At 38.0% G+C, this 26,493-nt stretch overlaps 2 protein-coding genes across 7 annotated transcripts; one reads left to right on the top strand and one right to left on the bottom strand.

Annotated features, from left to right (window-relative positions):
- Positions 1-202: 202 nt before the first annotated feature.
- fads2 (fatty acid desaturase 2) lies at positions 203-6,424 on the top strand. The gene is made up of 13 exons (XM_030135956.1): positions 203-440; positions 963-1,237; positions 1,324-1,434; positions 1,740-1,937; positions 3,994-4,095; positions 4,179-4,304; positions 4,396-4,456; positions 4,536-4,612; positions 4,792-4,889; positions 5,145-5,241; positions 5,342-5,421; positions 5,730-5,855; positions 5,953-6,424. The coding sequence occupies exons 2-13, from the start codon at positions 1,028-1,030 to the stop codon at positions 6,002-6,004; spliced, it is 1,338 nt and encodes a 445-aa protein (XP_029991816.1). The 5' UTR covers positions 203-440; positions 963-1,027; the 3' UTR covers positions 6,005-6,424.
- eps8l2 (EPS8 signaling adaptor L2) lies at positions 3,641-26,161 on the bottom strand. Of its 6 annotated transcripts, none has more exons than XM_030135955.1 (19): positions 26,053-26,161; positions 21,016-21,080; positions 19,622-19,783; positions 19,098-19,247; positions 17,704-17,783; positions 17,431-17,546; positions 16,867-16,937; positions 16,628-16,754; positions 14,943-15,031; positions 14,780-14,854; positions 13,431-13,579; positions 11,534-11,669; positions 11,423-11,457; positions 11,010-11,115; positions 10,722-10,834; positions 9,391-9,452; positions 9,123-9,297; positions 8,807-8,880; positions 3,641-3,654 (listed from the first exon to the last, which is right to left on the bottom strand). In XM_030135955.1, coding segments are annotated over exons 1-19 (1,881 nt in total). In that variant the 5' UTR covers positions 26,147-26,161; the 3' UTR covers positions 3,641-3,652. The 6 variants fall into 6 exon arrangements, with proteins under 6 accessions (XP_029991815.1, XP_029991810.1, XP_029991811.1 ...); XM_030135950.1 differs by lacking the exon at positions 3,641-3,654 and adding an exon at positions 6,485-7,451 and having other exon boundaries at positions 8,748-8,880; positions 9,391-9,448; positions 10,721-10,834; XM_030135951.1 differs by lacking the exon at positions 3,641-3,654 and adding an exon at positions 6,485-7,451 and having other exon boundaries at positions 8,748-8,880; positions 9,391-9,445; positions 10,721-10,834.
- Between the last annotated feature and the right edge of the window lie 332 nt (positions 26,162-26,493).

Below are 26,493 nucleotides of genomic sequence, written 5' to 3'. Positions count from 1 at the left end.
AAAATTACATTTCAGTGTGCATTGCAACTGTAATATCAAAAGATATATAGATCGATAGATAACATTATATCCTCCAAACTAGCAACAGGTACATTACCCGAAGCTGTACTGAAATGACAGAGGAAACCCTGCAATGGGATGGTCTAAAACCGACGCGCTCCCGTTGACTCTTTCCGTATGAGCGCACAGACGACGCACCATTCAGATGGGCTGTTTATTGAGCCAATTGCAAATTTGCCAGTGGTCCAGGCTATACTGTACGCCGATTGGCCCAGAAACCCTCGAATGATCGGCTCGGAATTTGTAAAGACTGACTCAGTGACAGATTAGGGGAAAAGATGTTTGCTATAAAACATGGATTTGGACGGAACGGGAGATAAAGTGTGTCGATGTGTGAATGTGACCGGAGCTCGGGGACAATAACCAAAATTCTGAAGATTGTAAGTCTTAAATGTTTTTGCATCTTCCTCCAGCGGGCCTGCAGCCTGACTCCTGTTATCTGCTGTAATTGTTGACTTAATATTCCGATTTTTTTTTTTTAAGGCTGGCATTGGATTGTTACAGCTTGATGTGCGTCTTTCGTGCGTTATTTCATGCGTTTATTTGATCATTTATGGCTACGTGCTTATAAATTGCAACGCTACATACATCAAAAATCACTAAATTATCTGAAATCATGTGTTCTCTAAAGGCCTTATATTGGATTTATGAGTAACATGGGTACAGAAGAATGATCCAGACTCTTTAAAGGCCGGTTCTGTTTAGAACAATAGCGAGTTGTCGGATTTCACAATGAATAATTTGTGAAGATGTTGCCCTGCTCTTTGTTTTACTTCTCTTGTGTTACAATCACCTGGGTGGTTAAAGTATAGACAGCAACAGGTTAAAAACAGAGCTCTTCCTCTGCAGGTCTGCTCCTCTGTCTGCTCCTCTGGTGCTAAACTGACTCTTTTTACACCCAGGTGTCAAACTTTGTGGCTGGCTGGCCCTAAAGTGCGCAGGTGGATCCAGGCCAGAGACGGTGAGGATGGGCGGTGGAGGCCAGCTGACAGAGCCAGGAGAGCCCGGCACTGGAGGATCTGGTCGAGTTTTCACATGGGAAGAGGTGCAGAGACACAGTCACCGGAACGATCAATGGCTGGTGATCGATCGAAAGGTTTACAACGTCACTCAGTGGGCCAAGAGGCATCCAGGAGGCTTTCGGGTCATCAGTCACTATGCTGGGGAGGATGCAACAGTAAGTATGCATTTTATAATCTGTAACTGATTTTGCATTATTTATGACTAGATTACAAGCAGGATCTCCAATTTCTTTGTTTCTAGGAAGCATTTAAAGCTTTTCACCATGATGGCAAGTTTGCACAGAAGTTTCTGAGGCCTCTGCAAATTGGAGAACTGGCTGCCACAGAGCCCAGCCAGGACCACAACAAAAATGTAAGATGCATCTGAGATTTTTAGAGTGAAGCCTTATTTTCATCCAGCAGCTTTGGTTTCACTAGGTCACAGAGACACTTGTACCCAAACACCTGAGGACACAGTGCATTTAACTGATTTATTCATGAGTCTTACAGTGTTCAGGTACATCCCAGTTTGCAGTCACTCGTATTTCTTTAGCTCTTAGTTAACTCAACCTACTCTAATGATGTTTTCCTCTTCTTAATTCTCTCACTTGCAGCCCATAAAACTGTCTGTCACAGCTGTGGATCACTGTTTCCTCTCTTCCTGTTCTCTGCTCTCAGGCAGCAATCGTACAAGATTTCCACACTTTACGTGCACAAGCAGAGGATGACGGTCTGTTTCGAGTTCGGCCCATGTTCTTCTGCTTCTATCTCGGTCACATCCTGCTGCTGGAGGCCCTCGGATGGCTGACCGTCTGGGTGTGGGGGACCAGCTGGATGTTGACACTGCTGTGTTCAATCATTCTGGCCACTGCTCAGGTGACTGAAGCCTCAGTTACTGTTGTTTCAATACTACACTGTTGCCCATACAGTTGGAATAATTTTGTTTTCAGACAAATTCTTGTATTTATTCTATTAATACACATCTGTAAGAAAACAAACAAACAAAAAAAAAAGGATCTGAAACATGCTAAAATCAAATATAAGGAAAAGTTGAGCAGAGGGTACACTTGCCCTGCTTGGGAGGGAGTTAAATCTATCATGGACATGTGGTCCAAACAGTGTCCCATCTCTCTTGACCTCGAACTTGTTGATTTAAATATTTTTTATAATCATTTTAATATTCATGATTTTAATAGAAAACTGTCAGTATATAAAAACACACACAATAGCCAGGGATACACATCAGCAGCAATTTAGTTTTTAAACTTTTTAGGAGAGTGAAAGAGAGGATTGGTGGTCATCCTCTAAAGAGCTGTGCAAAACCATTGGTTGGAATTTTTTCCTCCATCTTCAGGAAGTCTCCTCATCTTCATAAGGTTCCTCACCTCTGGAAGGACTCCACAGTTGTACCGGTGCCAAAGACTGTGCGGCCCAAATCTCTCAATGATTTTGACCTGTAGCACTTACTACCCTGGTCATCAAGGTCTTTTAAAAAATTGTTAAAAATGAGATTATGGGACTGGCGACATGTCCTGGGTGTGGCCATAAGTAGCTGGGATAGGCTCCAGTGACCCCCGTGACCCTAGTGAGGATAAAGTGGGTTCAGAAAATGATTGAATGAATGAGATTATGGGTTTGATGCAGGACAAACTGGATACACTACAGTTTGCATATAGAGCTGGGGGTGGGGGGGTTGAAGATGCTGTATGCACCCTCTTCAGCATTGTACAGAGCCATCTGGACAGTGTGAGGAATTTTGCATGTTTGCTTTTTATTGACTTTTCCTCTGCTTTTAATTGCATACAACCTCACATGTTGTCACATGATGTTCTTTTATCGCTCCCCCCAGGGGTGCGTTCTCTCACCACTTTTATTTGTTTTATACACAAATGAGTGTCAGAGTCATCAGAGGGACGGATTCATCATTAGGTTTGCAGATGATTCTGTAACTGTGTCGCTGCTGAACAATGATGATACTGAGCATGGCCATGTGGTCAGTGCTTTTAGCGATTGGTGTGATTGTTCTTTCTTAGACATCGATGTCTCTAAAACAAAAAAATGATAACAGATTTTAGAGGGAAGCCTTCTTCTCTCCCCCTGCCCTTATCCATGGCCAGCCTGTGGAAGTTGTGGAAAATTACAAATATTTGGGGACAATTCTTGACCCCAAGCTAACATTTGATGCCCACATTGATACTGTTAGCACAAAGGCCCACCAGTGGATGCACTTTTATCAGAAGCTCCAAAGTTTTAATGTTGACTCTGTTTTTATGAAAATGTTTTGCTCTTGTTTTATTGAGTCTGTTCTAATGTTTTCTGTAATCTGCTAGTTTGGATCACTGTTAAAAATAAAAAAAACACCTGGAACACATTGTACGGGTGGACAGCAAGATTGCAGGCATAAACCTCCAGGAGCTTTCCTCCCTCTACAGAGTGAGAGGCAGACAGTAGTCATCCTCTGTCTGCTGAATACAAAATGCTGCCATCAGGACACAGATACAGTCTGCCCAGGTGCAGGATAAATAGACTGAAGAACTCATTCATACCTGTGTCCATTAGCCTTTTTAATAGTATTACATAACACTCTGTCCCTCTATGTGTTTTTTTTTTTTTTTTTTCATTTATTTGTGTGTGTGTGTAGATTATTAGATTGTGTTTTTTTATGTTTGATGTGCTGTTGGCTGTAAAATGAATTGCCCTTTGAGGATAATAAGTACACCTTGATCTTGAGTAATGACCTTTGACTAGTTACAATGATTTCATACTGAGTCCCTGTTACACTTAATCTATCAAGGTTAAATCACATTGTCACAATCATTTCATGAGAAGGGGTAAAAACATTTTATTAACCTTATGGGCAGCAGTGTATAATGTTATTGATATTCTTAAATAAATCTCAATATGTTTTTTTTTGCCCTATGTTCATCTCCAGATTCAGTCTTCATGGCTGCAACATGATTTTGGCCACAAGTCTGTCTTCAAGACGACTCACGGGAATCACATTATGCAGATGTTTATTATGGGCCACTTAAAGGTAATACATGTTTAAAAGATAGTACAGTCAAATGCTAGATTTAGTATGATATTTTAATACAGAAACTAATAACTATTTTTTAGGGAGCGTCTACCAACTGGTGGAATCATCGTCATTTCCAGCATCATGCTAAACCCAATGTCTTCAGTAAAGACCCTGATGTTAACATGCTGCATGTCTTTGTGGTTGGTGCCATTCAACCAGTGGAGGTCAGGAACAAAAAACTGAGATTTCAGGTTAATTAAATAGTGTGTAAACCTTTAACCCAGTCCTGCTAATCTGAACTCTGCTCTGTTACAGTATGGCATAAAAAAGATCAAATACATGCCCTATCATCGCCAGCACCAGTACTTCTTTTTTGGTATGTTTTTCATAGAGTTATTCAGAAATAGTAAAGCCATTAAAATATTACACTAGTGATCCTTTTATTTTTGTTGTAGTTGGAGCACCGTTGGTCCTTCCAGTTTACTTCCAACTTCAGATGATGCACTCTATGATTTACCGCCATCACTGGGTGGTAAGATTATCTTATCTTATCTTATCTTATCTTATCTTATCTTATCTTATCTTATCTTATCTTATCTTATCTTATCTTATCTTATCTTTAATCAGTCAGTAAAAATGTGGCATAAGTACATAGATGGGTTTCAGGTAATTATGTCTCTTGAAATGTAATGATTATATTTATCTTTACAGGAGCTAGTTTTGGCCATGACTTTCTATCTTCGGTACTTCTGCTGTTATTTACCCCTGTATGGTCTGTTTGGCACATTGGCACTCATCACTTTTGTCAGGTAAAAAAAAAACAGTGAAAGAGAATTAACTGAAAAACATTTTTTGCAACTAATTTAGTAAAATACATCTGCTTGATATTGCCTAAACATTAGATTTTAAGTGATTATGCATTTAAAATATAAGTTGATGCATTAAAGAAATATAAAAAGCTGTATGATAGTTATACAACAGTCAAATGATCACAAACATTCTGTCATATTTATACTTCATCAGCAAATTATTTAGTAATTCCACAAACTGGTGTACTTTTACAGGTTTCTGGAGAGTCACTGGTTTGTGTGGGTGACTCAGATGAATCATCTGCCAATGGACATAGATCATGAGGCGCACCAGGACTGGCTGACCATGCAGGTGCCTGTTTCACCTTAGTTTCATCAAATCACCTGCTGTGAAACTGAGTCACCTGTAGATGCTGCTGTTGTATTAACTCATCTGTACTTGTATGTTTTAGTTACATGCCACCTGTAATATTGAACAGTCCTCATTCAATGACTGGTTTAGTGGACACCTCAACTTCCAAATTGAACACCAGTAAGTCGTATCATTTACTCTTGGAAATTCTGTCCGAAACTCTGTATATTCAGCCAAATCTATGGCTGTCACAGTGATTACATTTGTCTTACCATTAAGAAATATTTTACTTATTTTTCCTGTTTATTTTAAGAAGTTGATTGTGCAAATGATTTGTTTTCCACTTAAATTTACTACACAATAGATAGAGAGGACAAGTATTTTTTATTGTTTTGTTTTTTTTTTCTGTGGGAACTATATTTGAAACTCCCACGACATATTCAAGCTGTTATCTAATCATCACCTTCTGTTCCTTCCTCCTGCTTAAGTTTGTTTCCCACAATGCCTCGCCACAACTACTATCTGGTGGCCCCGCTGGTTCAGGCGCTGTGTGAGAAACATGGGATTCCTTACCAGGTAAAGACGATGAGGCAGGGCCTGGCTGATGTGCTAAGGTAAGTGCAGAAAAACAATTGTAATATACATGTGTAACTCACTGTTAAGTCAGCTGTTGATAATCTCATGTTATTTTTGTATTTTTGTCTTTTTCAGGTCACTGAAAAACTCAGGGGAGCTTTGGCTTGACGCATATCTTCATAAATGAATAATTCCTGCACTGTGCATGAGATGAATGTTTTTCTCTTTCTCTACAACATGAATTGATTTGATCTATTTGGTTAAACAAAACAATTCATAGGTAATGATCATTTCTTATCATTGGTGTTAATATTGAGTCTTAGTGTCGTTTTTAGATGCTGTGAAACCTTTTTAAATTGCCTTACAGCATCATAAAGTTGTGTTATTAGTACAACTGTGAAACTGATTGTGAGATTTATAAAGTGACAATTTTTTCTCCCTTTTTCTATTGTGTGATACACTTTGAACAAAACATGAATATGTTTCCTCTGCAGCTGAGGGTTACAAAGTTCTACAATTATAATTTCTCTTTTAGACTCAAAATTGTCTTCTTTCACTGGAATTCTTTTTACATCTCATGATACAATAAAGAAGCTGTGCTGATTTTTTTCTGCACCTGTTGAGTCATTAATCAAGTGGAAAAACAAGAAAAATGTACATAAAAACATATCAAAGACTTACCAAGTTTATGGATTCATGTCCTTGTTAAACACTGTGTCCCTTAATATTTACAGTCCCTTTTCATACAAGGTCAACATACTCTCCAACATACTGTATGTTCATCATTTTTCTTGCATATCTTCGCAGTTAACACAGCAAAATACCATGCTGCAAAAAAAGTTACAATAATGACAGCATCTCACTATTGACAAGGACTTCATGCAGAATTATTTTAATTTTCTCAGTGGTGCGAGATTGCCAGAATGACCAAAATTCATAAAATTCTGATCAAAGTCACTGGGATTCTTTAATTACTGTCTACTAATGATGTGATACTAACTGTGATATTAAGCATGGTATTTCTGATAGCTGCGAGGAGGACACAGGGCATGTTTTATCATCAGTGGACCTGTAAACAGTTGTATGAAAATAATTGGCTATATATGAGAAAATGTGTTTTTAAGATTCTGGCACAGATTTGAATTGCAATAACTAACATCTAGTTTTTACCAAGCCAGTTAGTAAACAGCTGCTATATTGACAGAGTATAAACATCAACTACACTGTATGTACTGTACATAACATCTGGTACATGCATGTTGTGCATACACATGCACAGACACACATTCATACACACCATCCTGTACATATATTCATGTTTCTCCTTACATACATGTTTAAACAACAAATTAGAATGAAACAATGAAAATAAAAGCAAAAAATTAGACAAAACACTGAATATATGAAGTGATATAAAATAAATATAAAATTAATATTTGTACAACATCAATTACAGTGCACTACTGTAATTAACAGTAGTTTGATTTATGAAGTTGCTGCAGTTTGAAAGCAAGGATGAAAGAAAGCGTTGGGATGCATCGTTCTAGTCGACAGGTTCAGTCCTTGCTGCCAGAGTTGATCCTCTCTTGTCTTCGCCTCATGATCTCTTGCAGCTCTGAGTCCCCGTTGTTCTTCTGTAAATTAAAAATGAGAACTCATCTTTAAATTCCTTTCTTTGCTATCAGATAGTATGAAACTTTATTATTTATGTTCACACTTAGAATATTAAATTATGTAGAATCAAAGCGTATCTGCTAAATGGTAGGTACAGTAATATTTTTTATAGGGGTGGGGCTCTTTTGGAGCATGGGTGGGGAATGGGGGGTGGGGGTTGTTCTTGTTTGCATTGACTCATGTCTGTAACATATTTAGTTTGTACAGTTACAATAAAAAGACTGAGCAAAAAAAAATATTAAATTTTCACATCATGCTCCCTTGTGAGTGTCAATGTGACTGCAGTGTCAAAAAACACTCTTTAGACGTCACCTTCACTGGAACAGAACAGTACTGTTTTGATTCATGTCTCGGCGTGTGAGAAGAATAATTCCCACAAGGTGCTTCAGTTTTGATGAAACTGTGAGTGACTATTTGCAAACCTTTAGTTCTTACTACATCTGTCCTAAGTTATATGGGAGGCACGGTGGTGTAGTGGTTAGCACTGCCGTTCTATGGTGTGTTTGGCTATGGGGGTTTCCTGTATGTCCTCCACTTTCCCCCACTTTTACAAACAGGTACGTATAGGTTAATTCTACTGTTGGTGCCCCTGACCATGGTGCTGATGAAGATCTTGAGTTGGTCCCCGAGCATGTTCAATGGCAGCTCATTGCTCCTAATGTGCTAAGTGTTAATGCTAATATTAGGTACTGTGTGTGTATTAGGATTTCCCTATGGGGATAGTAAAGCAATTTAACCTTAACCTTCAAAAAAAGATGGCATTCAAAAATGTACTGTTTACCTTATAAGACAATGATGTTAATACAAGCAACATTTGTGTAGCTGATGGCCCTTGTGTTTTAGTCCACTTCATTTTTTTGATGTGAATTGTACTCCAAGAACATGGAAAACATTCCTACCTGAATATCTAAGATAAACATAGCTTTTATTGACTTTTAACTGATCTATATTTCAGCACTGGTCTGAAAACATGGCAGTTTGAGCTGCTGACTAATACTCAAGGACTTAAAGGTGTGCGTCTGTTGTCATGGCTTTGATACTGTGGCATTGATTACAGATGGGCCTTTTGACCATATTGTTTGCATCCTCTTTCAGATGCATTTTTCATCACATAGGGTGTGTCTAATAGCTGACAGCTGACACCAGCTCTTAACCTACATGTATTCATTCTGATATAGTTTTTTTTTTGCATGAATAAGCCACCATTGTCGAGTGTTTAAGCAGTTTGTGTGCACACAGACAGATACGTGACTGACCTCCAGCTGTTCTTTCTGCACAGTGATCTGAGAAAAGACTCGACCGCCTTCATCTCCACACACTGCCTTCAGTTCTTCTTTGTTGAGGGAAAACAGCTGAGCTCCAGTCAGGATCCCCAAACATTCAACCGTCCTGCACAACCATCACCATAAACACTTCATTCCTCTTTGATATGTACAAAAATAAATGTGGTATTTATTTCTATCATTCTATGGGATTTATGTATATCATTTAAATGAACAGAACTACATAAAAAAACAGTTCAAACCAAATGAAAAGCCCCATTTTCAAGTGTTTCTTAGAAGTGTTTCCAGGTTTTAATATTAACATGAGGTCAAAGGTGCAGAGTAGATGTTTTTGCTTATAAAACTTACGGTTTTGAGAGACCTTTTGAGCTCAGCCAAGCAGTGACCTGCTCAGGATTTGAGTCGTATGTGAGTGGTATTTGGGGGCCATTTCCACTTCGGTCCACACGAAATTTTTTGGTGTTGGGCTGAGTTTTGCTCTCAGTGATTTTCTTCAACAACTCGTCATTGACTTTCTCCATCTCTGCAGCACAGATACAGCAGCAGAAGTCATCAGGACAAAACTAAATACTTTTTAAAGGGGCTTCTAAAAGCCTATTTGTAAAACTTAACTCACTTTGGCCAGGAGTCAGGGAACCAGGAGGTGACGGCCTGTAATGCTGCTGCTGCTGCTGCTGCGCACACACACACACACACACACACACACACACACACACACAGGTCATGAGAAAACAAACACAGCTAGTATTATTCCAAAAACAGGTTTGTCTTTCACCTCTTTCTAGCTGATACATTTTTGCCCAGGAGCCAAAAGCAAAATATGTATGTGAAACTATCTCACACCAGGAAGAGCAGCCATAACATGAGCCTGTGCAGGGCATTGGTGAACGTGCATGAAGCCTGAACGCTTGGGAGGGAGGGTTCAGAACACATGCAGAAAGTTAACTGATCTAGGTTCAATCATTATATGATATAAGTCCAAAATTTCAACTGTTTATATTACAATTACCGTCTAATTTTCAGTGTAAATTTTTAGAAAGAGTAAAAAGAGCATTTAGATTAAAATGTTAAATAATTTTAATGTGAAAACACTTCTATGTGCTATAAAATAGCTTGTTTATTCATCTTGTTACTTATTTATCTATGGAAGATACCTTTATTATGACTTACTGAAACACTGTAGTAAATGTGTTATCTGTCAGTGAATCTTATGTGCAATTATCGTTTAGTTCTTTACTCATTGCTTTTTTCCCGGAAGCAACAAACACTATTATCTAGACAGTAATAAAGAAACCTTGACCTATCTCATAACCTTAAACTTAGTCATTGTCTATATTTCTCATAATGTATTCTAATAACCTTTTTCTTGGGCTTTTTCAATTAAAGTGAATATTATAGTGATACTGATAGACAGTATAAATAAAAGGATAAAATGTCACCACAGTGTAGCAGTGGACAAATAAGAACCTAAACAAATACTAAACATGGCTGCAGAACTAGGAACTGTTTTTCCTCCAGCGTACATGTGAGTACATCTAAATAAAAGGCTCTCACCTACATCCAAGCTGCATAGAGGAGAAAAACTATCTGCAGTTGAGGAACTCCAACAGCATTTGTCATATAGAAGAACTTATTTCACTCTAAATATAGACCAATGCATTTCAGCTAGTGAGGTCATGACCCTGTCGATGGCCGCTGTTGGAGTTTGTGACCTGCATGTACATCTGAGCTCCTGTTCTCACAGTTTTCCACTATAACTTAAATAATCTTATTTGGTTTGATATAAAGACAACAAAAGGTCTTAGAAATTAAAAAAAAAAAAAAAAAAATGTTAAAGAAATTATATTAAAATGCTGTATTTTTCCCTTAAGGATTCAGGAGGCATAATAGTAAAGTATTGGAAAAAAGGAAAGCTCTGCTGGTACTATTACAGTGCAGCAGCTCACCTGGTTGTAGATGCCTTCTGGCTCATCTACGACATCCAGTATGTTGAATGGTACATAACCAGTCTGCCCACTGCGATTCCTTAGTTTCCACCACTGTTTGTCATCCTCAATCACCTGTGAGACACATTTCACACCTCAATACCCAGAAGTGAATCCTGTAATTAAACCCCAGTTGCTGAGCCATCACCACAAACTATTGACCTAGATACAGCACCTACATTTAACCTCACAGTGGGTTGGGAACAGTCTGCATCATCCCTTACAGGAGAGAGACATATGTTGTTTTTACCTCAAGGACTTCATCTTGCAGCACTGACAACTCGTTGGCATTTCTTGCTACAAAGTGGTAGAGAATTTTGGCATATTTCCGAGTGTGGGGCATTCCATTGTATGATCTGTTAAGGCAAACATTATCCTCTTATTATATATTTTTTATGCTGTTTATGCACTGTGGCCCATAAAGTTGAAATAATTTTGATTTCAAACACATTGCTCTTTTTATTCCTATTTTAATCCCTTTTGACCAGGCACAATGACACATACTGAGTCCTAGTTACACTTTATCTGTCAAGAATAAATTGCATTGCCGCAATCATTTTATGGGAAGATGTAAAAATGTTTTATTCCAACTTTATTGGCAACAGTGTAGCATTCTGTGCTGTGTGGAAAAAACAGCAAAGTGGGAACAGATTTCATACTTACCCATTTGGAGAGCTTGAAGAATGAGTTCCATAATACTGTGAAAACAAAAAGTATTACATTTTGTATATATAGTAAATGTAATGGTGAACATATTTGCAGACAGAACCTTACACTCTCCCTCTGCTTCCCTGTCTCGGGTCCCTCTGTTTCCCATGGGGCAGTCCTGAACAGATCTGCCGGGGGCTCCCAGCCATTACGAAACTTGGGGAAGTAAGGAGGAGCACACTGATCCTTAGGCCACTCTGCTCTGCAGGAGGAGGAACAACAGAAAGGTCAAAATGATGACCTCTAAGACAGTGGTTTTCTGAAGGCGTCTTCAACTTCACAAAACATTGTCCTATAAATTGAAGAAATGTGCTTGTAAGTACCATTTTTTAAAGAATTATTACTGTTGTGGAAATATTGAAGTAGGAGATGGAAGAGAGTTGAACACTTTAAGTGTTTGTTATTGTCCTTTACTGCTTACAGAAACAGAGAAGAAGAATGTTGTTAGCTCAGTTGTTTGTGCTGCTGCTGCTAATAAATGACCAGAAAGCAGACAAACATGCCAGTTTTACTGTTGTGATGCTGATTTCCACCAAAGCGTAAGACAGTCTCCATTAGTCTCTGAAGTGGTTATGAGAAATGAGGAAAGAAATATGAATGCTACAGTGCTGTTTCATTTTTAAGAGTATATAGGGACCATTAGCACCAATAAAAACAAACTTAAGTTAGCTCTGGCCCAAAGAAACTCATTTACATAAATCAGGTAAATTTTTGATGAACACAACAAACTGCTCCTGCTGATGTTTAGTGGGTCCTTTGGAGATGTAGTTGGCATGGATAAATATTATCAAAAGTACTGGGCTTAAGTATTATGATGTGTTTCTTCCATGAAAATGATCATTTGTTCAGAGCTCTCTCCCAGTGATTTGAATAAGGATCCACAAGTTACACTATTTTACAGTTGAAGTACTTCCTCAAGCTTTACACGGATTCATCAGTACTATGCTAGTCTTATTACTATTCATTTTCTGAAACTGTTTAACATAAGACCAATTATTTCAAGTTCTAATGATTTCCTTTGTGGCTCTTTTTGAGTTTTTTTTAAATATATATTTTTTACCTATTGAATTTTTTTGCAGGAATTTTTTTTTTAAACTTAAATCAAGGTTTGGATGATAGGGGGAAAAAACCAAACTCCCAAATATACTTTTTTTTGAGCACGTTTAGAGCTGATTACAGGATTTTTTTTTTCTGCTTAATTTGCAGTAGCATTGTTTATGCCATACAATGTCATTTATTTCTGTCCAGACTTTATTTTAGACCAATTTCTCGAATTAAAGATGGGAGACTTGGAACACTGCATAAAGTCCTCTCCAGAACATCCCTAAGATTCTCCATTCAAGTCCGGACTCTGTGTTGGCCAATCCACTTGTGATACTAATGTCTTACAGCAGGGGTGGCCAACCCTGGTCCTGGAGAGCCACTATCCTGCATGTTTTAGATGTTTCCCTCTTCCAGCACACCTGACGGTCGTTATCAGGCTTCTGCAGAGTTTGATGATAGGCTTATCATTTGAATCAGGTGTGTTGGAAGAGGGACACATCTAAAACATGCAGGATAGTGGCTCTCCAGGACCAGGGTTGGCCACCCCTGTCTTACAGTCTCTAAACCACTCTTTAACAATGTGAGCCGGGAGAATCCTGGCATTGTCCAGTCTTTCTGTTCTCTTGTAAAGTGATGGTTGTTTTAAAAATGAGAAGCTCGTCACTGCATCAGTTAGAGTTAAAAAACTTGTTGCCACTGAAACATATTTATTCACATACTGGTTAAATCCAGATGTGAACCTTTGTTTGGACTTTCTCTGGTTTTTAAAGGCACCCACGAAAAATGTGTTATTTGGAAAATTGGGCATAAACAAAAAAAAGATGTGACTTATGGGGGTCACTGGCCCCTACAGGCTTTAAAAGCCACACTTGAAGTCCACTATTTGTACAGACAGAAGCCCTGTGAAATGTTCTTGTACCTGGGTTTTGTCCATCCGTCACCCAACAGCTCAAAGATGGTCATCTCTTTGGGCGTCAAATGTCCTCGCAGGAAGTCCACAGTGTCTTTGGACAGGTGAGGGGAGATTATCGAACGTGCCAGTTCAGGAGTGCCATAGCTCTGTAGTACCTGTGGACATACAATCGCAGAAAAAATTATTAGACCATAAAAAGTCATCAAAAACAATGGTTATGCAATCAAGTACTAACTCCTGTGTGTATCATGTGACTAAAACAGACAGAAAAGAAAACATGGAATGCCTAAAAGCACTGTTTTTGGCCGTACAATGCCATAGCTATTGACGTAAGAACTTAAGTGATTTTGGTTATTATCAAGAAAACATGGAAAATGTCTAGATATCAGCTCTGAAATTAAACTCTTATGAGGTATTTTTGTTGTTATCATCACATTTGTCCAAACAAATGTACCTTTAATTTTACCAGGCATTAAAATGAACAAGAAATGGAAGAAAACAAGGGTGGTCTAATAATTTTTTCTGCAACTGTATTTAGAAGTTTATGCAGAAATAGACAAACACTCTATTAACCTCACAGTGACTCACATTAGAGACAAATACAGAAGATATCCATTACAAAACAACTACATAAATAACTAATGCAGTTTGTGGACATGTGAAGAAAAAACCAAACCTGAACATCTATAATTGAATCCATTTCTTCTAAAACAGTTTTCTTTCATTCATAATAACATGTAAGGGATGTAGCATTTATAATTTGTATATTAAAATATTGATTTAACCCAGTAAGTGATTTCAATACTTGTCAGTTTTAGAAAAGATATTGGCTGTAGAGCCTCTCTTTAGTGTTATCTCAAACTTATCAAATAAATCTGTGCGAAGGTCATTGTTCCATGTCCACTTCAGCCTAATCACTGCTCTGTGTCTCTATTCAGCTGTATCAAAGGTGTGGCTGAGGATTGTGGCTTGGGAAACCAGCATTATGTAACCACGACTCCACCTGTGTCTCAACTGAAAGATGTGTTGCTTCAGTGTGGTAAGAGTTGAAGGTAAATGGGGTGTAGTGTCAAGAAATAAAGAAAAATAAAATAAAATAAAATAAAAACAGTAATAGGAATGTCACTGACAATAATCCAAATAATAAACATTTGTCATATCTGAAATTTAGAGTATCTAATCAAATATGGCTTCAGGGTAAGTCAACATTAAAGGTATCCTATGACACAGACAATGAACTGATGCTCATTTTCACTGTTGACATTTATAAAAATTCTCTTTCAGATGATGGCATCTCCTCTCCTCATTTATCCATTCACATACTTTGCAGACATCATATTTCCTGTTCTACTTACCAGCTCCAGAGGGCCAAAGAGGAAATGCACCAGCTCAGATGCATTTGGATTCTGTATGTGTTTCTTCAGTTTGGCCTGCAGGGGGCGCAGTGACAGACACGAGTGAGAGGATGATACAGAAAGGGCAGCTAAATGGGGAAGGTTAGGAGCTGTGATATCTCACCAAGAGGTTGAAGGCCAGCTTCAGTTTCTGCAGGCTATCAATGAACTCTTCTTCAGAGGGGGGCTTGGCGCGCAGGGTCAGCATGCCCTCTGCAAAGAACCAGAGCAGAGCAGAAACAATGACCACACGCAGACTCCTGGGTTACTACACAGCTTTACACAAACGACACAGGCTTCATTTTCTGGCCAGGGCTCAAAGTCACATCATATATTGGAAATTACATATATTTATATTTTTAAAATATGCATTAAAAGAAAACAGTCACCATAGCCAGAAAGTTACAGAAAAAAAAAAAACAAAAAACAAAAAAAAAACGTAAATCAAGGTTTCTCAACCAAAAAGTCCCTTAGTTCTCATAAAATGTTTGACTTTTCTAATTTTTATAAAATCAAATTAACTTAAACTTAAAGCTTCAATAGGCAATATTTTTCACATTAGTCTGCACTTTTCAGCATATTATACATTAAGTGGCCAGAGAGGAAAAAAGACTTCTGTGCCTTCACCTGGCTCTGTTTTCAAACTTTACAAAATCTAACCCAAGATGTGTTTTCCTTTACTTACACTGCTCTTTTATTAACTCACTTACACATTTATACCGCTGAATCCCTGGTACAAGAAAGGTCATTGTACGGGAATGCTTACTTTTATCTGATGACAATAACTTTTGACTTTTGACTGCAGAAACGGGGGAGTGAAAACATGATTGACAGTGATAAGAACCAATCACTGTTTCTGCGATATAGACTTTGTAGCTCATCAAAGAAGCACCATGGCAGCTCAACTATCACTGAGATTTCCTCTCTTGATTTCTGCAAAATGAAGCTTTAAGTTTTTTAAATTATTATTATTATTTATTAATATCAATGAATCAGTCTGAGAGATATTTGCCTTGTCTATGTTGTAAGTGACCCCAAAGTTGAGAAAGTGATTCTCTACATAGAGAGAATACACCACTCTGTCTGCGTAGTCAGGGACAACACATGTTTACCGTAGATTAGCTTTTCATCATAACAAAGGATGTGATAGTCCCTGACCAAGCACACAGAAAACATGTTTTAGAGTCATGTCATCTCACTGCACAAGGAACAATGTGTGAAAGTGTGTAAAAACACAGCATCACACCACTGCCACTGCTGGGCAATACAGCATTACTCAGCATCATGTATTAGTAATATTATTACTTTACATAGTAACAACCATCTGTATTTACTTCAGTTTACAAATAAGACTACTGTCTTAGTCTCTGTAAAAAACTGCATAGATTTGACTCATCTCATCTACTTTCTGTTTTTATTATCATGTAAAATTTAACGTTAGTTTTCCTTGTCTGATTTTTGTAGTTTTTTTTTCTTTTTCAGCCAATAACAATAACAAATGACATAAAAACTCAATACCTTTGTGTGATACATCAAACAGAACCACTACCAATTTTGTGGCTGTATTAAGAATCTAATGACTCAAAAGAACACTCTGAGGGAAGTAATAATATTACCTCAGTGATACCATGTGAGTAATGAGCATTGTATTAGTTAACAAGGAGACCCAAATAGGCCTTTACTACCACATATACATCTCTGGATTAGAGTCCCGGCCACAGGACACAAAGAGACACAAAGGCAGAGTGAGCAATATGAACATATTGTCACTGCAATCCTTCCACCACATCAGAAGAAAGGGAGACAGACCTGCTGGTCCTTTCTTCTTATTCTTCTTACTCTTGTTGCGCTGGTTGAGCTGGGCATAGGCCTCTGCTGCCTTTTGTAGGCGCGCCACAAAGATCTCTATGTCATCCAGGGCACAGTTAAGGATTTGCTGAGAGAGAGAAATGCTGTTGTTCAGTACTAGAACATGAGCATGTCATCATGAGACGGTGAATGAAACCATGTAATACCACGGCAAGTGTTAATGTGGAAAAAACACTCACCACATCCTTCTCAATGCGCTGGGCCAGGTTTTCGTGGGACTCAGTGTCATTTTGTCCAGACACTCGTCTCTCTGTATTCAAATACAAGCATTAATAAGCACATTTCCAATTTGACAATGTGTCACATTGGACCATTCACACACATTTACACACAGGTTGTACAGTCACTAGAGCAACATGGGGTTCCTTAACAGGGATGAAATCACATTCCAGTTAGTGGACGATACCACTCTACATGCAATGAATGTGTGCTACCCTGTGTACACAGCAAAGGGTTTCTGCCCCACTTATTGAGTTGTCTACACCTCAAAGTCTGCTTCTTTTCTAAACTACTAATACTACATAATCTCTCACAATGTTTGCTTTACTTGTTCTATCGTAATTCATTGATTTTATCTTGAACTCTGACTGAGCATATGCATCATTTATATTGATTTTTCCTGTTTTTTATTGACTTATTGGCTTTTATTTTTGGCTATATTCTTTTGCTTATGTCTTGTAAAGTCCTTTGGTCAGTTCATGTTGTTTTAGATATGCTATAGCAATAAATGTGACTTGAATTACCCTGTTGTTGTGATGTGCTTGTAGCTGCCACACGTCCTTTCGGAGCAGGAGCTGGCGACGGGCCCTTAGGGGGGAGGATGGTTTCTCTGTGACGCTTCATTTTTTCCTGGTTTACCCTGGACAAGACACCAACAAAACCTTAAATACCCCTACGTCAAATTCGCCAACCACTAAGTCACCTTCTTAAATGTGTACTTAACTACAGAAACGTTTGATTGTGTATATGTGTCTGCATGCATCTGTGCATAGAGCAGCAGCAGAAAATATTCTTACTTCAGTGTCTGAAGCCTCATTTTCTTTCCATGCTTGTTGTCCCCAATGGCACTGTCAATGTCTGCATGAACCATCTCAGCCTGGAGAAGAAGGGCAACGAGTCAAAAATAAATCAAAAGCAGCTTTTACAAATGCAATCATGGTCCAGATTCACTGCTAATCATGTCAGTTTTCCTAACTTGTAAATTTCCTGCACTAATTTTAAAATCTTCATAAAAGTGTATTGACAAATACTGTAAACCTACTGGTGTATGAGTGTGTGTGTGAATGGGTGAATGTGAGGCTTTGTAAAGCGCTTCGGGCAGCATAAAAGTATGAAAAAGCACTATATAAGTACCAACCATTTACCATATATGCATTATTGCCCATAATGTTGGAATAATTTTGTATTCAGACACCTTCTTCTGTTTTATTCCTACATATATACACATCAATAATCACCTTTGACCAGGTGTAATGATTACATACTGAGTCTCAGTTACAATTTATCTGTCAAGAATAAATCACAATGTCACAATAATTTCATGAGAAGAAGTATAAAAATATTTCATTCCACATTTATGGGCAAAAGTGTACATGGATGCTGTAGAATTGTAAAATCCTGTTCTAATTTTTCATTTTAGGTTTGCAATCAAGGTCTAACTGAAGTAACTGCATGAGATAGACCTTTTTTTTACTTTGAGCATCTGCTCCACAAAACTGGTTGCTGCAAAACTAATGAAGTAACAAACCAAACTTTTAATAATTACAGGCATTAGAATGGTCAGCTTCATAAACATGAACATTTCATTTAACACCTTTTATTGGTAGTTTAATATTGTCACCAAAGGTTTTGTCAACTAGAAATGGCTTTTCTAATGCTCACTTTAGAAATGCAAAATAACAAAATGGAATACATATGTACACATATGTATGGAATATGTATACCAAGTAGGTGGTGGTGAAACAAAATGCTTCAATATTTCAGATGAATCATCTGTTCTACACATTTTTCTTCACACTTCATCCTGAATGTCACATAAAATAATCTGAAAGTGCTGTGTTGTTATATGTAGGGCATGATCCACCCACTTTAGTTAATGATTGCAAACTGAAGTAGAATGACCTTTTTCTTTTGACTCAAAGCCACTTAGTATGAACAATAATCAGACAGTGTCTTTGGAGTGACAACTATAATATGACACTCCATCAAATATATAAGCCTAGTCTTCAGAATTGTTTGTGAGCAAGGTTACAAAAAGTGCAAAAGAACTCACACGAACACCTCTAACAGCTCTGATATCTGACCTAACGCACCTTAGATTTATGAATGGCATAAAACAAACCCAATCACGCACAGACAGTAACACATGCAAACTGAGCCGCCTGTTTGTGGCTTTCCAGTCAAAACCCACCTCCACCTCGTCACAGTGAAAGAAGTGAATGTCGGGTTTGTGTTGCTCTTTGTCTTGACACACGAGTAGCAGCACTGAGGGATAGCGTGTCTGATTCAGCACCGTCTGACACAGGTGGATGGTCGGGAGAGGAAAGTTCTCCAGTTCCTCCTGTGGAAGCACAACAGGATCAAAGTAAGAAGGTAGAACATGTAGGCAGAAATGTGAAAAACCCACTGTTTCATTGAGAAAAAGCAGGGAATCTTCAAAAATATATATGAGGGAGACAGGAAAATGTGGATAGGGACAATAATCATCATGTATAGCTATAAGCAGGTTCAAAATATTCCAAATAGATTTTTAGTTATATTGTATATACCAAAAAAATCTAAAACTGTATTTATGTGTCAATAAAAAATGTCAGTATTGCGATTGTGGCATGGTGACAAATCCTTAATTCAGAAGTTTTCAACTGTGACTATAACAGAAATGTATTCCTCTAATGATGTTACGATGAAACTGTGTGTACAGGTGAGGAGTTGTACCTGTGTGTCACAGTCCAGCAGCCTGACCGACTTGTCGGTGACCTGTAGGAGCATCTCCTGGGTCCAGATCTTGTCTTTTGAATCAAGGAGGACAAGTTTCTTGATGGCATCGTCCACCGTTGCAATGGACTCTGTCTTGTCCATAATAAACGTGGAGAGATGCTAAGGAGAAGCAGCCAGATATTAACCAAAGGCTGAATGGAAACTAGTAAAAGGAAGGTATGGCTTGGAAAGTGTTTACCTATAATTCAAAGTATTAAAGAATACTAGTGAACTCTGTATTAAATACGTCTGTTGGCTGTTGTATATTTTGCAGTGACCATTTCTTGTTTTATCAAATTGCACTATTACCGCGGTCATAACTCTGCCAACGTGGCTGTTATTGGTGATAACATGTTTGATAGTGGGTATGCAATAACACAGATCCTGTGAAAACACAGGGCATAGTTCATTACAATCAATTTCCCAGAGTATGTTTGTGAATTAATGCTCTTAATAATAAACTCACAGGGCTGAAATAAAGTGAGTTTATCAAGATAATCAAGATTGCCTTTTATTTTTTTGGGAAAAAACAACATGCTGTAACATACATGTCATATTCTGTGCTTTTATCTTGTTTTCCTCAAGTTTACTGCCATTTTTAAAGAATCTATAAGACTATTTCTAAGTATATTTTCAAGAGTAAGATCTCTTATTTGTAATCTCGACTTGCATTTAAGTATTTTTGTATATTTTTGCTTTCTTATTTTTAATAAAAACAAACATGACCAGTACCACACTGTTGCCCATAAAGTTGGAAAAATGTTGTTTTAAGACAATTTCCTGTTTTTATTCCTATTTATACACATCTGTAATCACCTTCGACCAGGAGTCCCAGTTACACTATATCTATCATGAATAAATCACATTGTCACAATCATTTCATGAGAAGAGGTAGAACTATTTTATTCCAACGTCATGGACAACAGTGTATTTTCAGGTTAAACTGATGGGATCACCTCAAATCTACACTTGACAGACAGGTAAACAGGTAACAACAGAAAACAGTAAAGATTAAAAATTACACAAAAAACACAAAATGTGTATCATTTTACTCTATTTATATATTATCAACATAATTCAGTTAATGATAAAACAAAGTATGATAAAATGATACTACATAGTATGGTATAGTGGTCTTGTAAACTTTATAACAGTATACCAATGAAGTTCATAACATTATTATTTGTATTTAACTTATTTCCAGAGTAACATTTAGAGTTAAATGCATCTCCCAGGCTTATCTATATAATCTGTCTGTCATTAAATAACATTCTATTTTTTTCTTAACTTCCAAAACACCGTTAATGCATAAAACTCACAAAACCCACATAACCCACAAATACAGCTCTTACCTCGACATGGTACTGTGACGTCTCATGCATAATAAAATTGGAGTTGGAGTATTTTTTCCTCTGTTCTGTTGATAAAAAAACAAAAATATGAAAAGTTAGCAAGGGAAAACCTTCTCATGATGCCTCTGTGTGTATATATATATATATATATATATATATATATATATATATATATATATATATATATATATATATATATATATAGGCAGCAGTGGCACCAACCTGAGGTCCACATGTTGAATGTATCAGTGAACAGATGAAAGCAGACTCCTAATGTACGAGCTAAAAAGATCAGCAGGGCAATAAGGAAGTGACAGGGACATGTAATATATCTGCAGTGTTTTATAGGACAACTGAATCCTTTTCATAGTATATTTAACAGTAAAGGTTAAAATAGTAGGGGAAAAGCTTTAGGGCACACAGAGTGTTTGTATTATTACATATTTGAAATAATTTTATTTAAACTGCGTCCTTCCAGGGGGCATGTCAATAGTAACGTACCTACCTGAGAGGTTAATTATTAAATATCATATCAAAGACTCTCTGTGACTTGATTTGCCCTCTCTTACATCTTGGTGAGGCTGACATTAAACCTGATTTGATCCACACAGAGATTTACCACAGGGTCAAAGATTATTGGCAACATAATGTGAATTGTCATATGTAGCATTGTATTCTGCAACAAAGTTTTAAATCACTGCAAACCTTTAGTGTTTGTATTTTACTTGATTAGTAATATGCAAACTATACATTAGTATAAATTCCTGTTATAACTTCCACAGTTATCTGTATCTAAATTACCCTTCTCAGTCTGCAAATGCAAATATATGCAGTTTACTGTATAATAATCTGAAGTTTTCATGTTTGAAAGCCCCCAAAACTTAAGCTTGTATAATGACTTAAACAATAAAAAACTGTGTTTTTTGATCAACTGACGATAAAAATTTTGAAGCTCGAACTGAGCAAATTTTATATACATTTTTCTAACATGATATAAGTTCAATTCAGTTGTTCAGTTCAGTTTGATTGCACTGATATTCATTTTTACATGCAAATGCTGTAGCTCCCTTTGTGACATCCCATTTTCAGAGCAGCATAATGTGTGCCAGTAGTTGAGACCATTGTTTTTAAACCGTTAAATGAGTGTGCCAGTGTGCTCACTGACCTATTTACCAGGTGAATAGTCGACAGGCAACAAGTACGGTTAAATGAGAACATGTTCCGATCAACTCCACTTCCAGTTCTCATATCAAGTCTCTCTCTGTCCCAAACCTTTTGAAGCCACACAGGATTTGTATCTTGGCTTTTCCATATACACATATGTACACATACAACACAAAGCCAGTACTGTTTGTGTTACACTTTAGGATGTGTGTCACAGCTCAACAGAACACTCCTTGTTTGATATCCACTTACAGATGATTTATTATTTCCAAGACCAAACAGTTCCCATTTTTCATAGTTTATATCATCAAAAGGTATTTAAATGAATTATTTTGTACCAATGTACGCATCATCACTGTCTAAATGATGCATTTGTTTGTCTGTCCTGTTCCTGCCATTTCCTCTAAGTTGATTCCTTCCTGCTCAGCTCCCCACAGGTGAAACACAAGCGTCATGTGCTGTCCTGAAAGTGGAGCTCACTTCATGTCTTATTAATGACTGACTTTTATGCCAATCAATTCACAGTGCTGCGACAGCTTGCAATAAGAGCCACTTAGTAGGCAGATGGGCAGATCCTCAGGACTCTCTAGAGTCAATGACCAGTGATAAACATGGCTGCCTGGCAGATGATCAAACCCATACAAGGCCCAGATCAATCAGACAACCCAACCTCCCAAATAACTGCTTCATCAGATTGCAAATGAGCTTGGATGTTTAACCTGGCATGACCCCAAAGCTAAAAACAGCAACCTTCGTTACAGTGACCTACAAATTTTAAACTATAAAACAGAAAAAGGGTATAAAAATTCTACACGACAAGTCCAACAACCCATATGACTCTAACAATAAGTAATTGTCTTGGCAGCAGCTCATGACCTGTTGTTTGTCTCTCTCTCTGAGTGCAGGGCACCCTTTGGATACGGAAGTATGCTGCTCTGTTCATAAACATTTGACCATATGTCATCAGATAATATTACACCCACACAATAAAGAATCAGATTCTAAGATAAACAGAGATGGTTATTAAATGGAATTATACTAAATACAGGAATACAGACATACATCATGTGATTGTCAAAAACAATTGAAGCTATGATGTCAGTAGATGACATATAAACAGACTTTTACAACTATGTAGCAGTTATCAAGCATTGCTACCTATTGAATCAATCTCAGAAATAGTTTACCTGGCAGAGACATGCTGCTCAATGAGAAACCTTCCAACAGATTCAGAAGCCACTGGATACTGTAAAGACCAAAGACGATGAGCCTAAAGTGACGCCTCTGCCCTGTCCTAAGGCTGCTGATAACAGATCAGATGGGAGGACCTGTCCTAGATTTGCATCACTTGCTGCTTCACTTATGAATGCTGTGGAGTTTTGCATAAATGTGTAGGAGCTGAGACTTCCTCTATTTGTTTATTCATCAAGTAGCGAACAGGGGTCGTATATCCATCCAAATATCTACAGCTGTCATGGATGATGAACTGCATTGTGTGTTACAGAGACACACCGATTAACTGGGTCACCTGTTTAATCAGCACTGATTGGTCAAAATCAGCACCACCTTGATTTTTTTAGGGTTAGTTTTATGTTTGGTTCCAAAGTTATTTTTTATTTACATGTCCGCACTTATACATTTTTGTTTTAAAGACATAGCTTTCACTACATTTACACCTTCTTGTAATATATGTAGATGGAATGAAACAGATACTTTTGGAAACAATGAGGCAAACACCTCTATTCGTTGCCTGACTGTGTCCGTCCCTGAACCCTTGCATCTCTGTCACATGAACCTTGCAGGAAGAAAACAAGACATCCTCCTTGACTACAAGCTGTTAGTTCAACATGGTTCCTGAATTACAGGTGACTTGTTGTCGCTGCTAGCTGCTGTTAAATTCTGCATTTTACTACTAACTACATCCACTGCAGGCATGCTGCTATATCAGCAATTTGCAACAATTAGGGAGTACAGTGGCATTATCAGCTCCGCCAGTCATGTGATGTGTTTCAGACATATTAGAGAGAATGGAATGTAAATTGGCTTGAGAGTCTGGTTTCGACCAGCTCTATATGTAAAGTGTCACGAGATAACTTTTGTTATGATTTGGTGCTATATAATTAAATTTGATTGATTGATTGATTGATAGAGAAAATGTCTGAAATTCTGATGTTTACATTGATAAAATGAAAATGTATTGATTATTGCCGATTATCCAGTTTCTAAAGAAGACAGTTAATGATCCATTTCTGATAATACTGACAAAATAATTGGCTATACACTTCTAGGCTATCATTATTCCAGCCTTTAAAATTCCACTGTTGTTCGATGTCTACTTTTGTGCCTCTCCACTTAGACAGGCAGGCTGCTATAATCCTGCAGCGAGGAGGTGGTGACCATCTGCCACACACGATGAGAGAAGCCAGTGAAACCCAGCATTGCCTCATCACACATACAGTGGGATACTTCAAGGGATGGGCTCAGTCACTGTGTCTCCTGCAGATACTTGGATAACTTAAAGTGCAAAAATGTTTCACAGATGACAAGGTGCACAGTCAGATACTTTGGGAACATCTTGCATCGCTAGAATACCATCATCTGTTATTTGAGGTGGTTCTAAATTTAGAACAGTACTGACATGCATAAAAAAGCAGCTTGTAATGTCATACTTCGATTTGAGTTTCTATCTGAACCTCTGATATGCTGCACAATGTCTATGTTGTGGAAGGAGGTGCTGGCAGTAACCAGTGAGCTAATGTCTGAGGCAGCACAGGGTGGACCAGAGCTGAAATAGAGTGGTAGAGTCCACCTTTCCCTTTCCACTTTTCAATGGTGTCTTTATTTACAGTACCTGCAAGACATGGGCATCCCCACCCTGTTCCAACCACACATTAAAAACAGGCACACCCTGCTAATGTAACCTGCATTTCAGTCATACAAACACACCCTATCACAAGTATGTAGAAGCAAAAATATAGTGTGGTGTCATGCCAGTGTCATTACAGTCTCAAATTGATGCACAAGAAATATATTATATGAGCACAAGAAGAGACAGTCCAGACGCACAAAAAGTTAATGCTCCTTTTAGTTGCCCTGCCTCCCTCCTGTGTCCCTCACGGCCCCTCTGCAGGACCTTGGCCCCCTGTTATCAGTGTGTATACTAGAGAGAGCACTGTGTTAATCCTCTGAGGCTGGGCAACTGCAGTAACATTCAGCAGAGTGAGTGTGCTGGATTTCCTGTTAAATTCATTTGCATAGTAAAATTGAATTTTGTTGTGATTTGATCTCGCAGCTCTGTCACCTTTAAGCTTGTAATGAAAATGAGGGATAAGGCTCGCATTAATGCACATATTCTGCTCCACATAAGATGTCAAAATGGATGAAACTTACATCACTTTTTAAATAAGGTAAACACTGTTGTTATCAGTAAAGTAGAGGAAGCATTTATGGTATCTGGGCAGTGTGTGGCACTGATTCACATTTATGATGTAATGAAGGATAATGAGACACTGTGCAGCAGTTTTGTATTTATGTTATTTTATAGTTTCTAGTAACAGACCTCTGTAGAGGAGGATAATGACATTTGGGTTCCATAGGGAATACTCCTACTAAAAGCAGAATTAATTGTTATTGGTTATGTATATAAACATTAGTAAGAAAGTACAGAAATAATGACATTCTTCATAACTATTCAGCATGCACAGCCTCCTAAATTATATGCTTGAAATAACTTGTTGACTCATGCCACAATAATAACAGGTAGTTACATTTGAAGGGCATGTAAAGGCAACATCCTGAAAACAGGCCAACAATAAAATATGATCACAACACCAACAGTGAACGTCCTCTAGACACTTCCACACAGTCACTTACCATACAGGGCCTTGGCGCTGAGCTTGCTGTCCGATCTGGCCACTCCACTGCAATGACAAGAAGGGGAGATGGGGTTACGCTGCGCTCTCTTCATCTTCTCCCCTTCACCTCTGGATGTCAGTGTTACAAACCCCCTGAAATTCTCACACTGTCGTTTCTCATCAACGCAAGTGCACAAAAACAAAAGTGATCTACGGAGAATTTGCGAGCAGCCTGGCAAGGACAGGGTGAGATTAGCCTGAGATTCTGAACATATGGACAAACCAGGGAGAGCGAGGGAGAGTGGAAAAGGGAGAGGGGGAGGTGGACGTAGGTGTGGGGCCTGGAGAGAGGCTGGAGCCAGGAACCCAGGCAAAGCAAACAATTCTCAACAGAGCTGCTCTGTGCCCAAGGTCCCTGACCCACACCACCTTCCACATACTGGGTTAGTGATTCTCTCAC

This window comes from Sphaeramia orbicularis, chromosome 6 (genome assembly GCF_902148855.1).
Source record: "Sphaeramia orbicularis chromosome 6, fSphaOr1.1, whole genome shotgun sequence".
In the NCBI taxonomy this organism is placed as follows: domain Eukaryota; kingdom Metazoa; phylum Chordata; class Actinopteri; order Kurtiformes; family Apogonidae; genus Sphaeramia; species Sphaeramia orbicularis.
The sequence above is the reverse complement of the archived record's forward strand: the minus strand, read 5'-3'. Positions and strand labels throughout refer to the sequence as shown.